The 16,193-nt window shown below is 39.2% G+C and overlaps 1 protein-coding gene across 2 annotated transcripts in view; it reads right to left on the bottom strand.

Moving 5' to 3' along the window:
- TMEM117 (transmembrane protein 117) overlaps positions 1–16,193 on the bottom strand; it is a 242,914-nt gene that overhangs the window by 65,363 nt on the left and 161,358 nt on the right. For both annotated transcript variants that reach the window (XM_082043448.1, XM_082043447.1), the window contains exon 6: positions 10,712–10,871. In XM_082043448.1, coding sequence (XP_081899574.1) covers positions 10,712–10,871 — 160 coding nt within the window. The remainder of the gene's footprint in view (positions 1–10,711; positions 10,872–16,193) is intronic.

Below are 16,193 nucleotides of genomic sequence, written 5' to 3'. Positions count from 1 at the left end.
GAAGTGGAATGAAATTTCATTATAAATCTAATGTGTGCTGCACATTGTATATCGTCAAGCCCAAAGACCACCTGAGAGAAACTAAAAGCAAAGAGCCATCCAAGAAGGATTATAGGATTAAATCCTTAAATCCATAGCAAGATACATTAGAAAGAGATGTACGCCATTTTCTCATTTTCATCTACAGGCGATAAAATGGATTACCTAGCCACAAATTTCCATCGTTTAATTCCTCATGTGGTACCTGATGTGGGAAACAACATCATAGCAGAGCTCAGAGAGAACTGATGGAGGGAAATCAAAGCTGGTTTTGTATGTGAGAAAGAGCCAGAATGTGTCTCTTGAAAAATGAAATAAAATCACAACACAAAAATGACCAGTACCAGCCAGAACAGCTACAGTTCAGTCTTCTGATTATTGTGTCACATAATCAATGCTGGTGGGGGTGCAAGCCATGAATGCACTGAGAAACACAGCACTCCATAGGCTTCTGTGGTTGTTAAAGAAAAGATTAAAACAGAGTTGGCCAAGACAGAACAAAGGCTACTTGAAGGTGCAAGCCAAATCTGGCTGGACACAGCAGAGAAGCAGCTCTGCCAGGTTTGGGTCACTGAAACCACATGAGTACTTCATCCTGGGAGTGGGGCTCCACCGCCAGCATCTGCCTTTGCTCTGAGCCTACCCCTGTGCCAGAGGTGCACCACAGAGCATTGTTGGCTACTGGGAGAGGATTTCAGGGGACTGAGGCAGTTTCAGCTGCTTCTCCCAACTGCTGTCCTACCCTGCAGGGCAGGAGCAGCCAGTGACCACCATGCTCTTTCTTCAGAGACAGGGAACTGTTTGCAAGTGGCTGCTTGGAGCTGGAGTTTGCCAGCACAGAGCTGCAGCTGTGGGGCTCAGGCCCCTCTCTCCCTTACAGCCCTCACAAGTGCTCCAAACCACCCCCAGCAACACGGACTGCGTTGCTCAGAGCCAGCCTGGAAAGTGGCTCTTTAATTCACTTATCTTCATCCAGGGACAAATGGTTTTGGTGTCTGGTGTAACCAAGCTTGGAGACCCTGACAGCTCCATCTTGTATTGGTTGATAATGGATAGTTCTCACCATGCCAGCAGCTGCCCTCGCTGCTGACGAAGTGGGAAATGAAGGCAGCTGTGCTCATCATATACTACCTGAGGCTGTGTCTCTCTGGCATCAGTGGTATCAAGACAAGATCAGCATTACCAGCTACTGTAGCAATCAAACAAGTGTTGGGGGAGGGAGGTGAAAATTGTAGTTCTTTCCCAGTTTGATTAATATAGTTTTTGTCTCTGTACCAGTTCCACAAGAGTGACAATGTGTTAACGCACCTACAACACCTGTTGGCTCATGCAGGGCTCTAAGGAATCTTAATGAAAAATTATGTTGCAAATACTATTTAGGTACTAGGAAGAGACAGAGAAGAGGTTAATTATTTGGGGACCAGCTGGTAAATAGTACAGTCCAAAGTCAGCTGCAGCACACTACTGAGACTGTTTGGGAGACTCCCTAGGCATGTTGGTTTAGTTGCTTCACTGATCCAGTGGGAAACACAGATCCACACTGTGTCACACAGTGCTGGTCCCCAATCTGTCTGTGAGATATGGTAAGTGTTATGCTGGGGAATCTCCTCTCCCTAATGAGCACTACAGCATGGGCAGGCAAACATGGTCAGATTCCAGAAAAGAGAATCTTTTTGGTTTTGACCCATAGGAGACTAGAAGCCTTGTTGACTTAAGACCACACTTGTACAACACCTGTGATCCACAGAGACACGACTCCAAACACACTACAGCTGAGTAATTAAATGTTAGATCAAAATCAGAAAGCATTGCAACTGTAATTTGAAATCACTAAAAGTACTAAGGAATAATTCCCCTGCTCTGTACATATGAGAATGAATTACTCATTGATGAGTTCAATAAAGTCTGATTCTAACAGGTGCAAAAATATTTAATGTACCCAGTATCTCAAGACATTCAGTGATTAACTACATATGTCCCTTTTGTTATACAAAGAAATTCAGCAGCTTTACAGAATGTTAGAAGAACTCAAAGGCAATAAAAGTAAGCATGTCTTTTTGTTAATGTCTCATATAACAGCCTTCAAACTTTCAAAGGAAGTATAAACAACTGTCATTCAATCCAGTTTGCAGAAATAATGCAGTTAGACCAACAATACTAGGCATATTCTTGTTTCTGTTCCCCTCTAAGGTTTGATGAAGAGCAACCAAGCTAGTTTTGCTTCTTCTCCTTACTTGAACCCAGTATTGTTGCTAGGTGGATCTGTATGCTCAGGAACGACTTGTTACTAAATCCTGCAAATTCAGTATGTCATGTAGCTAAACGTAAAATATGGATAGGCATAAGACTTGTCTAAAGGCAAGGGTCTATCTATTTATGGAAAACTGAGGTTTATCCTTCTTTTTTTCTTTTTTTTTTTTTTTATTTAAACTCACATGGTTCCATTTACAAATTGCATGCAATTCTATCACTTACACAGCTGAACCAGTTCAATCTCATCTCAGATTTTTCATTTTTAGATAAAAACCTGCTCATTACAAAGCAGATTTCTACAAGCAAATAAAACGTTCCAGAGCATCTCAAACCCAAAGAGAGCAGAATTATCTGAATGTCAACATTATTGTTATATCAACATCTATCACTGCAATATAATCTTAAGTAATGCAACACTCATCAGTCATAAATCCCACAACAACAAAACCTATCACACAGTGATTATAGCAGAATCTGTGAAAATACTTTCCTTGCAACTAAAGATGGAAGTAGTCCTGTGAAAGACTTGCAAACAATTTCTGGCTTTTCTTGTTCCTAGAATTCCACTTTTTGGGGTGCATTTGGCCTGGATATGGTGGCTTCAGGGGACAGTGCATGAAAATCCCAGGTCTGCTTTTGCAGAACTGTTTCATTATGTCAGGCAAATATCTACACTGCAAAAGAAGGGCCTCAGTGTCACATGTATAGCACATACCCATTGTCAGGGTAAAAGGGAATGACTGTGACAAATGAGAAGCTTTTCCAGCTAATTCATTTTATGTGTAGTCATCTCAAAGCTAAGAGGCTCCAGCTGGGACTGGTGCCTGATTATGCTAGAAGCGGTACCGAGTCAGACAGCATCCTTCTCTGAGCACCTTAGGGGCCAAGCAGACAATCAGACAAGTAGTGAAAGAAAAGAACTACAGTTGTTCCTTTTCAGCAAATGAGGAACTGAGTCAGAGAGCTAAAATAGGGCCAGTCCCTCAGCTGGTATAAATTGGCACAATAGGATTCAGGTCAGCACAAATACACCAAGTTACAGCAGCTGAAGCAAATCCTGGAATTGAATCTATAATGCCCAAGACAAATATAACGCATCTAAGTGAGATTTAACCATGTGCAAACAGTGCAAAGGATGAAATGTACTTAAAAATACTGTATTTTGCATGTTGTATTTGACAAAATCCACCACATAAAATTACGAAAATGCTGCAATATAAACCAGACAGCTCATTAAAAAGGTAGGGTATATAATGTGCAAGAAGGGACAAAGTACCCCCACCTTTTCTCAGGGAAAAGGATTTCACTTATCATTTTCTTATTTCCAAAGGAATTGGAAGAGTTGAAGAAATAAACTGTACTTTATAGTGGGTTCTGGCAGCGGTGACAAGGGGTTTTCAAGGTGAATTTATACATCCAACTGGATCTTGAAAATATTCCAACAGAGACTTCTGGGTTTTAATTACACTTTACAATGCTGTACTTTTCCCCCCTCATCACCCTTTTACATAAACACTATATACACTTCCTTCAAACTTAAAAGGTGTTTCCCTTCAACATAAAAGCAGTGGATTTCAAATGTATAATTTTATTCCCTGATCTATAAATACAGTACATTTCTATTCTCCTTGCCTTGTCCACAGAAAACAAAAATGTGAAGAGGCAGATGGGATGAAGATGAGAATCCGTGCACTGGTTCCTCAAAGCCTCATTTCCTTGCCAGGAGAGGGACAGGGACAACTTCATTCTGTGAGATGCTGACTCCATTTCTAGCTGCTCATTCCTGAGCTGCCAAACAGGCTGTTTCTGGGACCACACTAACTTGTCCCCCTCAGTGCATGATAGCCAGGAAATAACCCACTCCACTGATAGTGGTCACAGACAGAACATAGAGGAAAGCTAACATAAAACAGATGTCTGATGGGATGGATGAAAGCAGAGCTCAGGAAAGCTACTGTTCTGTGTTCTAAATAGAAAAGAGTAAGATCTGATACACCCAAAACCAATGACTCTCAGGGGAAAAAAAAATAATCATTTGAGACTGTGAAATTCAGTGCAGACATAAATGCAAGAGTAGCAACTGTGGAGGCAGATTCAAGAAGAGGAACGATTCTAGGATAGGTAAGAAAGACCTGAGTCTGACCCAGCAGGAGGAAGGGCCACAGTGCAAATAATGCCATGAGAAATATTATCAATATATTGACAAAACGGTATTTAGGAATGTACTCAAGTCTGTCACTTGAATTTGTAGTAAGTACAAATAAAGTGAAGATGTAGATCAAGAGCTGTTCCTTTCTAGTTCTTCTAGTTCACCTTAATTTTTCAGGATTATTTTTGAATATTTTACATCAGTGCTAATAAAGAGCATTTCCATCATCCATAGAAGGATGTAGAAAGGACAAAAGAAGAGGGGAAAGTCTTTCCTATGTGTAAGACTTTGCAGGAAGTAAAATCTACTACTTGCTATAGAAAGGTTTCTCCTAAAGTTACCTCACTTGAACTTGTCCCCTTCTCCTTCAGAGATCCGCAGGCCATGGGAGGTGCAGGACCCCAGAGCCAACCCTCACAGTAGGGTTCTTCAGCAAACATTGAGCAATTAGCCGAGTACAAGCATGTGCTCAAAATGCTTACCAACTTTTGTAATGCTGTTTGACAGGCATATCTAAAATCTGCTAGTGAAGAGCAATGTACTCTGAGTGGAATGAAACACTCCCCATAATATCTGAAAAAAAGTAGTCCAGGGTACAGTTCTTCCCTGTAAAACCTTGACATATGGTACTGGCTGGGGACTCCAGTAATGGAGATGAATCTGCTGTCAGTTTTATTCAAGGTGAATTCCCATCTATCCTGACTCCTCTTGAAAAAGTCGTCACTGGTCACCTGCCCCTATGGCTAGCTTCCCATCTTGAAAAGGCAGGTAGTACCTGAATAAAAAAAGATAGTAGCCCCTCACATACAGAAATCCTGAATGTCAGAGGTGATTCAAAAGTTGTTTATTAACTTCACTAACACAGATGTGTCTCATGGGTTTTGACTTATATTTTATTATTGTGTTTTCAGATGTTTCAAAAGCCAGCAAACGTATGATGGAAAGTACCCTGATATTCAAGTGCTTGCTTCTTCAGAAGTTGTTGTGCTGAATGGGAGGTTTTTAGAAGGATATTTTCATGCCAAGTTTGGTAACTTCCTCGGGAACAAACTATACATCAGTACGTTTTGCTACTGCTTGTTAGGAAATAAAAAAATTTATATACCACTCTTGAATCAAATGTACGGCTGAGAAGGTCTACTCTGACAGGAACGATAAATTATTTTCTATAGCCTGATTTGTCTATGAACACAAAATCATTTCTTGCTTATCTCTTTCAAGGGAAAACTACTATACCTGCGTATTCTGCTTGAAGTGTAAATCAGGATTCTCCTCTCGTTTGTATAAGTGTAAATTAATTCTATCAAATTACTGAGTGTAAATCCAGTTAAAAGCCACAATCAAATTATGTTTACAAAGTTAAACAGATTTTCTAAAAAAAATAAAACCTCTAAAAATCAAACTTTACCCACTTTGTGTGGATGAGACCGTATATCTACTCTATCTTTCACTTCAACTATTCAAGCAAATTATATCTTCTTCTATGCACTTGATGTTGTGGGTGGTATTTTTGAACGTGCTCACACATCATACTAGATTTTAGTCAAAATAGGCTTTCCATCAGCGTAAAATTGAAAATAAATAGAACTGTCCCCACTTTGCGTATTTGTTAAAACAACCAGAGTCTGTTCCATTTTGCCAATAATGGTTTTGTGTTACTGTTTAATAATGATATATACAAAACATAATTAACATTACAAAGTAGCTAAATTAACTATTTTTTTTTCCCCAGGGAATGATGAAAAACTAGAAGAAAAAAAAAACACAAGACAGTCTAAATACATATTTTCTTCAAACTGTTAACTTTCTAGTTCTCTTATTAGAAACTCTATCAAAGACAGAAGACCAGACATTCTGCAGAAACAAAATGAAAAAGAAGTGACAGGCCACCCCTTAAATATGTTGATTTTCAAGTAAAGTAGCAAGGATTGATCTACGGTTACATGTTAAAGCAATTTATGTGCAAAAACATTATGAAAAATACATTTGAAAAATGGTTCTTTTTTAAAAAATAAAAATATGTCTGCTGATACCCTAATACCTATGTAAGCAGAGATCCAGTACTAGTCATAAGGAATGTTGTTAATTTTCTAGCTCTCTTTGACCTTCATTTCTTTCAAACTACCCAGAAGGACAAAATTCTATTCTACGTATTTACAAGAGTATTTGGTATTAACGGGATTATTTTGCTAGTTTGCTTAAAGATTCGCATACAAGAGCTGTCTCAAACAATCTTAGATGTAAGTGCTTCCTGGCTTCTGTTTATTCCAGTCAGGTGCTACTGAGTCTCTTCAGTTACTGAAGAATAAATTCTCCTTTTGGGATCAAATAGTATTTTCAGGTAGCTTTAAAATCACTCAGACATTTTATCTGATTGTACTGTCAGATAAGAAGTTGCAGTAAGTCATAAGAGTTATAAGAATTTACACCATGGGACTTGCAAAGTGCTCAGAGAGGTAGCTACAGCATGTAACTCCACAGTGATGCTGAAATACTCCCTGGTCTTTCAGAGGTCTGGGCAAATCTCTAAACACTCACAAAAGACATTACAGAGATGACAAAATTAATCTCCTCATTAATCTCCTGTGAACACAGGAGGTTTAATAACACAGCCACCACAGGCTCCTACCCATTAGCAAAGTCGCTAAGAACATGACACACACACACAAAAAATATATAGGCTAATGCACGGTTACTGTTTACTTGCACAAATAGAAGTATTTGGAACGTGGGATTCTAGTTTCACTTTTGATATTTACTCCTTTATTTAACAGCTTTTCCGTTACATCTTTGAGAAAGAGAACCAAATATGTGATTTTTTTTTGTTAAAAGAGTAAAAATTTCTATTGCATGATAAAAGTATTGTTACATATCCAACTTTAATATATGTGGTCTTGCACCTAGTCTGAAACTAAGGCTAAAATTATCATGGTGCCCATGTACAACAGTGAATGCTACAAGTGCCAGAAATATACATATGTTAGCATCTTGCCACCTCAATTATCAGGACAGGCATCATTAAACACACTGTGAAAAAGACTGATTTAATCACTTCCATACTGTGGAGAAAAATAACTAACTTGTAGAATTCTTACTTTCTTACTGTAAGCAAGGATATATCCTTTAAAAGGAACTAAGGCTCACCTACATTGGACTGAATTCAATCACTTGTTTTTCAGTGAGAAAATACGCAATCTCTATATTAAAAAAAATAAATAAAATCAGTGTTTGTATTTACATTGGATAAAATGTCCTGACAACCAGGACTGGAAAGAGACCTCTGTGCTGCCTCTCAAATGGCCTGAAATAGTTATTGTCTCTGATAGTCTGGCTTAGACCCAGTGAAACTTCAATTCTTTTCAACCATGGCCAAGCAGCAATGGGAGAAGTGGAGCTCACCCTGCCTGCAAGAGTCAGACATGCTCTAAAGAAGTCTCATTGATAAAACACCAGCACACAAATGCCATAATACTTTGGCCCTTTGACCAGCTGTGGAAATAGCTGAGCAGGACCCTTGCAAAGGTGCAGCTCTGGGCTCAGACCATGCAACCCTCATAACATTTCTTTTGAGTCTGGCTTAAGGGATGGCTCCTCTCAGCTCATCATGTTGGGTCTATTTATTCTCCTCTAGGGCCTGTTGCATCTCATCCTACTGTAGATGTTTGAAAGCACCCCAACTGTACCTTGATGTCTCCATTGACTATAAAGACAGTGACTAAAAGCTGGTAGAGATGTACACACAGTTGCCATCTATGACAGGCACTCAGGGTCCCTTTTCTTCACCCCAAGGAGGGTGGACATGTTGAAGTGTCACAGCAGAAGAGGCAAAAATAGAGCCTGAGCCAGAAGCCAGCCACACTACCCATGAAGTCCTGTTGTAGTCCTGCAACCTTCTCCATGATCTGTTTTCTCAGATTGTCTTACATATTTTTGTGGTCATAACTTTCACATTTACATTTCAGACACAAGTCTCTGTCTTCTACTCTGTCTCTCATTTGTGCTTTTCTCCCTGACCCATCCCCTGAATATTTGGTGCATCCCTCAGACCAGAGGAGACTTTGCACACTGGAAGGAGAGTGGGGCTGGGAGGCAGCCAGGGTTTGTTGCAGAATGAAAACCAAAGCTAAAAAGTGCATGTACCCTTTAGCAACACTCATGTATAACTGTCTGTATAAGGTTCAACTGTCTGTGTTCTCCTCTTCACATGTCTGCCTGGATTATGTCTAATTGAATAAAGGTAGCTCTTGAGGGCAAAGTCTCCTCAGTCCTTTATTTCTTGTCTTATGTCCTACATAGGGCTTAGACAAATATTAAATTATAGTAATACTAAGAAGGCAAAGCCATCCCTTACAATTATGTAATTATTTTTCACAGAATTGAGAATGGGTTTCAAAACTCAACTGGTTTTCTCTTGTTGCTAAACAGAGTATTCAGATAGACAGAAAATGACTGCACCCAAAAAAAATATGAGACTTCATTTGTGGTCTTGGTTAGCATCAGCCTCCAACAGAAATTTCTTAATACTAAGCTTTTTTCCTTTTTAAAATCATTTTACCAGTTTCTTGCTAAGCTTACTAAATTAAAAAAAAATCCACGAAACAGAAAACACTATTAATTTCTAGAAATATGTAATTCCAAAGCATACTTCAGTCAAAGGATTGAGATCCTGATGGTCTTTACCTGTGATTTAATACTTTGCTGTCTCAACTTGACTTTATTGCAGTGGCAATGCAATGATGCTAGAACTACACTGTACATAAAACATGCCAACTTAGCTGCGGAGTCCAAATAACTTTAAACAAATAAATAACTCCATCACACAAACATCAGTCAAAAATGCAATTAAAAAGAGCCTCTTGCTTCTCGTAAAAATATGAAATAGTACTTGGGACAGACTGTTTCAAATAAAATTCTTCCCTATATTCAGCAGCTACAAGGTCAAAGTACTTGAACTTCATTTTTCAAAGTCAAAAGGATGATTTAATAATTATTTGGTATGAAGACAACTTTGTTTCTCTACCCTGCATACAATATCAAATTCAATATAGCTTGATACATCATGTATTTTCATTCACACTTTCATTACAGCCCTGTGAAGTACAATCATTTATTATACATTTTCTTGAATCTGCTTTGAAGCAGTAAACAAAGTGTAAAATGCAAAGGGAGAGAAAGGAGAGCACCAGAAATCTTACTAGAAAACAGTACTTCCTTTCTTATCCTCCTTGTTCTAACTGTGAAGCACAGTGAGCACTGAACAGTGGTGAACATTGAAAAATAAAACTGAACCATAGGACTTTATGTGGCTTTAACATCCTAGTACAGCAGTGATAAATTCTGAGTGCCACCACAGTGTCACCTCTACGAAAATTACTCAAGCAATTAAAAAGAACAAAGTGTCTCAGAAATGGTCTTTGCTAGCAGAGTTAGTTAGTAATATATTGGAAAGGACCCATCAGTTCTTCTCAAATTATTTGCTAAACTTCAGTTCAACAGTCTGACGTGTCCCGGACTAACAGGAAAAGTCACTCAGGCCTTCAGTGCTCCTTTTCCTTGCTTCAGCCCAAATGATGTAATTCTTCACAGAGCATCAGGTGAGTTATTCACACAGGGCTCAAACCACAGACAAAAGCAAAGGGTAGAGCACAGCATCACATGAGGAAGGTTTTTGGCCAAATACTTGTGACCCAGATTCCTTTCTTAACAGCTAGATTCAAAAGAGCAAATATCAGGCAGGCTACAAGGAATCATCTCCCCAGTTAACCTCACTGGCAGAAGACACTGCAGTACAAGGACCTGTCATCAAAGTAAAGAAATGTTTACGTGAAAGTGGAATCTTAATAGCAAATAGTAATTTCCATCGATTAAAATGCTGCAATGTATACCAGGTGTATACCTGATATTGTAGATGCTTGATATATGGAAGTATTTCCTTACTGATTGGTCAAATTTCTCTCATCATCCTAACAGAAGCTTTGAATTTACAAAACAGCTAGCTCCTGTTTCTTTATTTGGTGTCATTTTTGCAGAAAACACCTAACTTGAACAGACACAAACTAGGAAGAGAAATCAGCAATATTTTCATAATAAAAGGCCAGTGGGCTTTTTGCAAAGTCACCGAGGATGGTGTTATAAAATGCACCTACAAACAGCAATTGCAAATTAAACATTTATTTACCTTTACATAGTCCTAGCTAAACACCATTTGCTCTACTGGAAATAGAGTGACTAGGCAGTCTCAGCAGCTAAAACGAAACATTAGGAATGTACCTGCATGACAATAAGAAGGTCAAACACCAAGATGAAAGAAGCCAAGAAGGCTCTTGAGACCTCGTCACTTGGCAGAAATCCACGATTCAGCTTGTCCCAGCTGATCCAGTCAGTAGTGATGATGAGCACAACTACAGAGGTCAGAGTAAACAGAACTGTCCTGCAAGGGAAAAACATAGTTTCAGAGAGAATACGATAGTAATGAAGATGTATCGTTGAAAATGCATCATTCTATTTTATCTGTATTCTAATGGTCAGCTAGTGCTTTATCAGTACTTTTCCAATGATGAAAAGAGATTGAAGAAAATTAAGTGTACAAACAAATCATTTAATTCAAAATAGGAAAGCAGTCAGCTGTATCCCTAGTAAAAGGAAATTTAGTAGCTAGTACTAAGCACATTGCAAAATTAGGCTGCAGTGTATCACTCTTGTTCTTCATTCCATGTTTTTCATTGAATATGCAAACCAATTAAGTAAAATGATAAAGAAATACATTATAATAAGGTAACAAGGACTGTATGACCTTGGCCAAATTCAAATGAACAATTTGAGAGAACATTTTCTAAGGCATCAAAGACATTAGAGCCTTCGCAAAGCCTTTTCTCAGCCATGGGAGCTATAGGACACGAACTGTGAAGTCTAATTTTTATATAGAAACACAGGTGTATGAAAGAAATTTTCATTGCACTAAATTAATCTCTAATAAAGTCTGGGGGCTGTAGAAGGATTTTGCTTTGTGTCTTTTAAGATGTCCTTTGTACAATTTTTCAATGTCTTATGTCATTTCTGAGAAGTCAGTGAAGAGTGAATTACAAAAGTAATAAAGCTTCCATTTGAATGCTATGAGAATTCCAGAAGACACATTTTACTAATTTATACAGTTTTGCAATACGGTATTTAAGAAGTATCTTTCTAAGCTATGTCCTCAAAATAGCTCTGCATCGTTTCCAGCAGCACTTTGGTGATATCCTTCAGAGTTGGCAGCAATGACTGATTGAATTCCTGGTTCTGTGGAAGGAGGCAAATTTAGTGAGCAATTTGAGGGGGAGCAAGGTGTCTCCCAGCAGCCATAGCTGTCAGTAAATCTGTGCTATAATAGGGGCATATCAACATCTGAAGGTGCACACAGAGCTAAATAATTGTGGTAAGGTGAAGTTTTTTTCCACAGCAATAAAATCTAATTTTCTTCAGCTACCAAGGGCTGTAAAACAATGTGAAGGATATTTCCCATGACATTTCCAAATGGGACAAATGCTCAGAAGAGTAAAAGAAAAATCTGTACACCAGTAGGCACAGGCTCCCAGTCTGTAGGCACTTCTTTTTATATATCAGCCTTGGCTGTGTTTGTGTGGGAAGGGAAAATAAATATGCACATAAGCAGTAGTGTACACATTTGGACTCCTAAACATCATTCTTACGTGGCTTCACGGGCTGTGCTTCTTTACAATATAATGAGACATAAAATGACTTGATTGCTACGACCTTTACCTTTGAACATACATTTTTATTCTTAATAAATAATTTCAGTTATATTTAATACTGGTTGGAATTGTAGCAGTATCCCTTGAGTATAATACCAGCATCTGGGACAGAAAGAAAAAAAGTAGGTATGTTAGACTGGATTAGACCTAAGCAATATTCAAGCTTGCTTATCCCCAAAATATTTGCTTAGCTACCATCTCACCTGTCAGTATCTGAACCTGACGAACTTTTCTACAGGCTCCATACCCAGAATGGCTTACTTCAGAAAGGTGATTCATTATGTCTCTTGAGACCTACAAAGGTGTTTTTTCTCACCTATTTTGTCTTTGTATCTGAAATGCACATAGAGGTAAATGTTACTTTAGCTGAGAAGTTCTCCAGAAAGAACACAGTCCTCTGTGTTTGTCTGCCACCCAGTGCAGACTGGTCTGGCTGTTGGGTGCACTGATTTTTCTTGTCCTCATGCTGAGGAACTCACATCTCTCAGTGCACAGAGAGTTTAGAAACATGCGTTTAGAAACGTAATAGAAGTCTGCATAGTTTGCTATGGGAATCATGTACCCAGAAGTTATGCTCAACACTGTTCTGCTTCAGTCCTCTTGAATTATGCATTTGCATTTTGGAGTAAGAGTTCAAAGCATGGAAGGTTGGACATTGGCACGTACGCAAGCAAAGGCAGACATTTTTATGCATGCTTCATCAGCATGCATGCAAAGACCAATGTATGTGCTCAAACCCTGATTTCCTTGAGGAAATGCATATGCACTTACAAAACTGCTTCGTTATTCATTCTGAAATGTCAAATAGAGAGAGAGGGAGCAGAAAATGGGCTGCTAATAGAATAAGAAAATGTGAAACCAACAAAAAAGGTTAGAAATAGACTTTTGAAATCGTTGCATTAAAGAGCATAATTAGCAATCAGTTGTATTTTTGACCTATGATACTGGAACACAGCAAAATATTCAGTAAGTGCTTTGGGAGTTATTAAAAAACTGAGTTTGTCTGGGTTAGAGTTCAGTTCACTTCTTGTGAAAGTACAGCATAGTGTGGCAGATGCACTTGACACCCCCACAGCCAAACCACAGCCCCAGTGTCCTGGGGATTAAGAGAAGCTGAGGACTTCATTTAATTTGACATTAACTTGTATCAGATGAACCAATGTGAACTACCCTGCAATAGTTAGGCCAGTCTAGTTTGTCCTCTATCCTGCAATGCACATTACTGAGAAAGAGCTACACCTTCAAACTATTCACAGAATTGCTGTCTGGACCTCTCTGTCATCTGCTTACAGAAAGGCTATGAGAGGAAAGGCAAGAAAGGATTGACTCTTCTCTGTACCAGACATGAAGAAATGCAACTTCTTTCTGCACTTCACAGATGAAATACACTTCTATATTTCCTGTCTAATTCTAGCTTGCTGTATTGAATGATTATGTGCACTGGGTACCTATTCAGCTACAATAACCCACATTTTACAACCTAGCCCATATTCTTCAAGATACAAGGTTGCTATGAAGAATAAAAATTTTAAAAATGTCTGCAAAAAAACTCTGTCCAGACCAATTGCATACTGAGAAGTAAAAATTATTAGGTAGGTCCAAAAAGTCAGTCCTGTGCTTATCACTTCCAGTGATGATCTAAATCCCTAGTTGTACTCCAAACTGAAAGAAAGCTTAAAAAGAAGAACTTTTTACTGCCAGGAACCTCTCAAGAAGTAGGTAATTTTTTTAGACTGTAGCTCTATAATATTTGATAGCTAGGACTGAGTTTGGTCTTGAATTTGTTAAACCAAGTCACTCATGCCAAACTGAATCCACACTGCTGGCCCCTGTTTTCCAGCAGATCATTAATTTTGTCCTCACACTCTTAGCAAGGGCCAAACCAGATGTTTTTAGCTTCTGCACCTTCCCACAACAGCACTTACTTGGACTGTAAGCTTTGACAAAGCTGACCAGCCACTTAGTATCTATCACCCAGCATATTTTATGATATGAAAGGTTATGCACAACATGGGCCAAAAGCTTGAGCAGGTTTTTGTCATTGGTGGTTGCTGCAGACAATCCCTCATGGCAGACAGAGTCCTAACCTCAACTTTGTAGGCTCTGTCATGTAGAAATGCCATTTCAGGAGCAGAAAGGCTGTGACACCTCATCTTTTTCTACACTACTACAATCAGTAGTAAGCACAGAACATCCACATGCAATGGGCCACCTTCAACAAACTACGCAAAGAACCTGGCATTAATTTAACTACAATGTCTTCATACTGCCATCTTAGCGTCCAAGAAAGTAGCCATCATCCTCTGAAGTCTGGGCAACCCAACCTCAATGAGTTGTTTGAAAAGCACTTAGAGGAGAGGAAATTCAGACCTGGTGTCAAACACTCCCATCACAGGTGTCGTCCACAGCTTTGCTCTGTGTGATTTCTTGAACTTTGAAAAAGTCTGAGATGCTGGTCAAATACGAATCTTCTGTTTGCTCAATGGTGGTCATAGTTATGTGAATAGAAAAAGGCTGTCACTGCAGCATAATGCAGATCGTAGTGGATTAACAGGTTTGCATGTATTGTTTAGAAAACAGGACATCTTTGATTGAGGGCAATCCAGTAAACAGGTGCTGGCCTGCACTCTAGGCAGTGCTGCATACTCCCTGCTGTCCCTGCTGTCTCTGTCTCAGTCCAGAAATCTTTTTGGATATGCCAGTAATTTTCACCACATGCATCTGGCTGCTTTGCTATGAGAGATCACAGACTTCACTTGTTCATCTAGGTAGAAGCTCCCTAAACCCTGTGCACATCAAGCCAGCATGCAGCACCCTGCACGGCTTCAGCTAAAGAAGGAACTTTGCTAATAAGACCATCATAGGAAATAGTGGGCTTCATTTTTCTGTGAGAGTCCATACATATCTACATCACCCACAAGTGCAGTGGTCATCATGCCTGCTATCTCAGCCCTGTTTCGGCCTGTTGGGATGAAAACATTGCACCCTTTTCTTAAACACCTCTTGCACTTCAAAAATCACAAAAAAAGTTATTCCCAGGCTTTCTGTCACTCTGACTCTTGTATACAATGCCTGAGCTGTCACTTGCTACATGATAACCAGAGATCAGGCTGGACTTTCCTAAAGATTCTTCAAATAAAAATCCTGTTGCAAAGGAAGCTGCCTCTTCATCATCCCTCCCTTGCCAGTGCTCTCTCCTCACTCTCTGAGAAAAAGTCTCCTCATAGGGCTTTCTGAGAAATTTCTCTCCTGGTGTCCAAGTGCCCAGATGCCTTGCACACCACAGTCTGGCACAGCTGTGGCCAAATGGTGAACAAGAACTAAGAAAACTTAAATCAGATACATATGCACATTAAATAAAGAAGACATACTTAAAAAGCATGATGAAAAAAATAACCTGGACACAAAGACCAAAGACACAAAGCCAATGCACTCATTCCACCACAGCAAAGTAGCAGAAGAAAAAGGGGGCAAGTTGAGGCCGACACATTCCCTAGAAAATAAAACGAGAATAGCACGTATACGAATGAGCAGAGCTGTGCCATTCTTCAGCAGACAATACACTAAAGTTAAAGTGCCAGGACTACCTGCTTCCAGTCCACTTCAAAATTTTGAAGATAGGGTGGAATTTCCTAAAAAGGTCTTCCTGAAGTCTAAGATAAATCCTAAATGTTCAGTGAAAGAAAACAAAAACCACAAAACCCAGTGGAGTGAGTAATCCATCCGGTGCTGTGAGGACCTAAATTTTTTTTGAGGACTCTTTGCCAGGATCTTTCCCCAGGAGGTGTTTCTCTTCCTACACTCTGGGCTACTTAATGGGTGACATCACTCAATAGTGGCAAAAGTAAAGGTGACTTTTCTCATTGCCTCCAAGCAAGCCTGGCTTGTTTCCATTTCCAAGTGGTAGGGACAACCTGAGTTCCTCAGCTTCCTGGGATATAAGAAGCAGGAGCTGCCACACTGCATGCTGGACATAACTGTCTTAACAAGTTAATTCCCAA

Source organism: Streptopelia decaocto (assembly GCF_964273445.1).
Source record: "Streptopelia decaocto genome assembly, chromosome: 1".
Classification (NCBI taxonomy): Eukaryota; Metazoa; Chordata; class Aves; order Columbiformes; family Columbidae; genus Streptopelia; species Streptopelia decaocto.
Note: the sequence above shows the minus strand (reverse complement) of the source record. Positions and strands in the feature narration are given on the sequence as shown.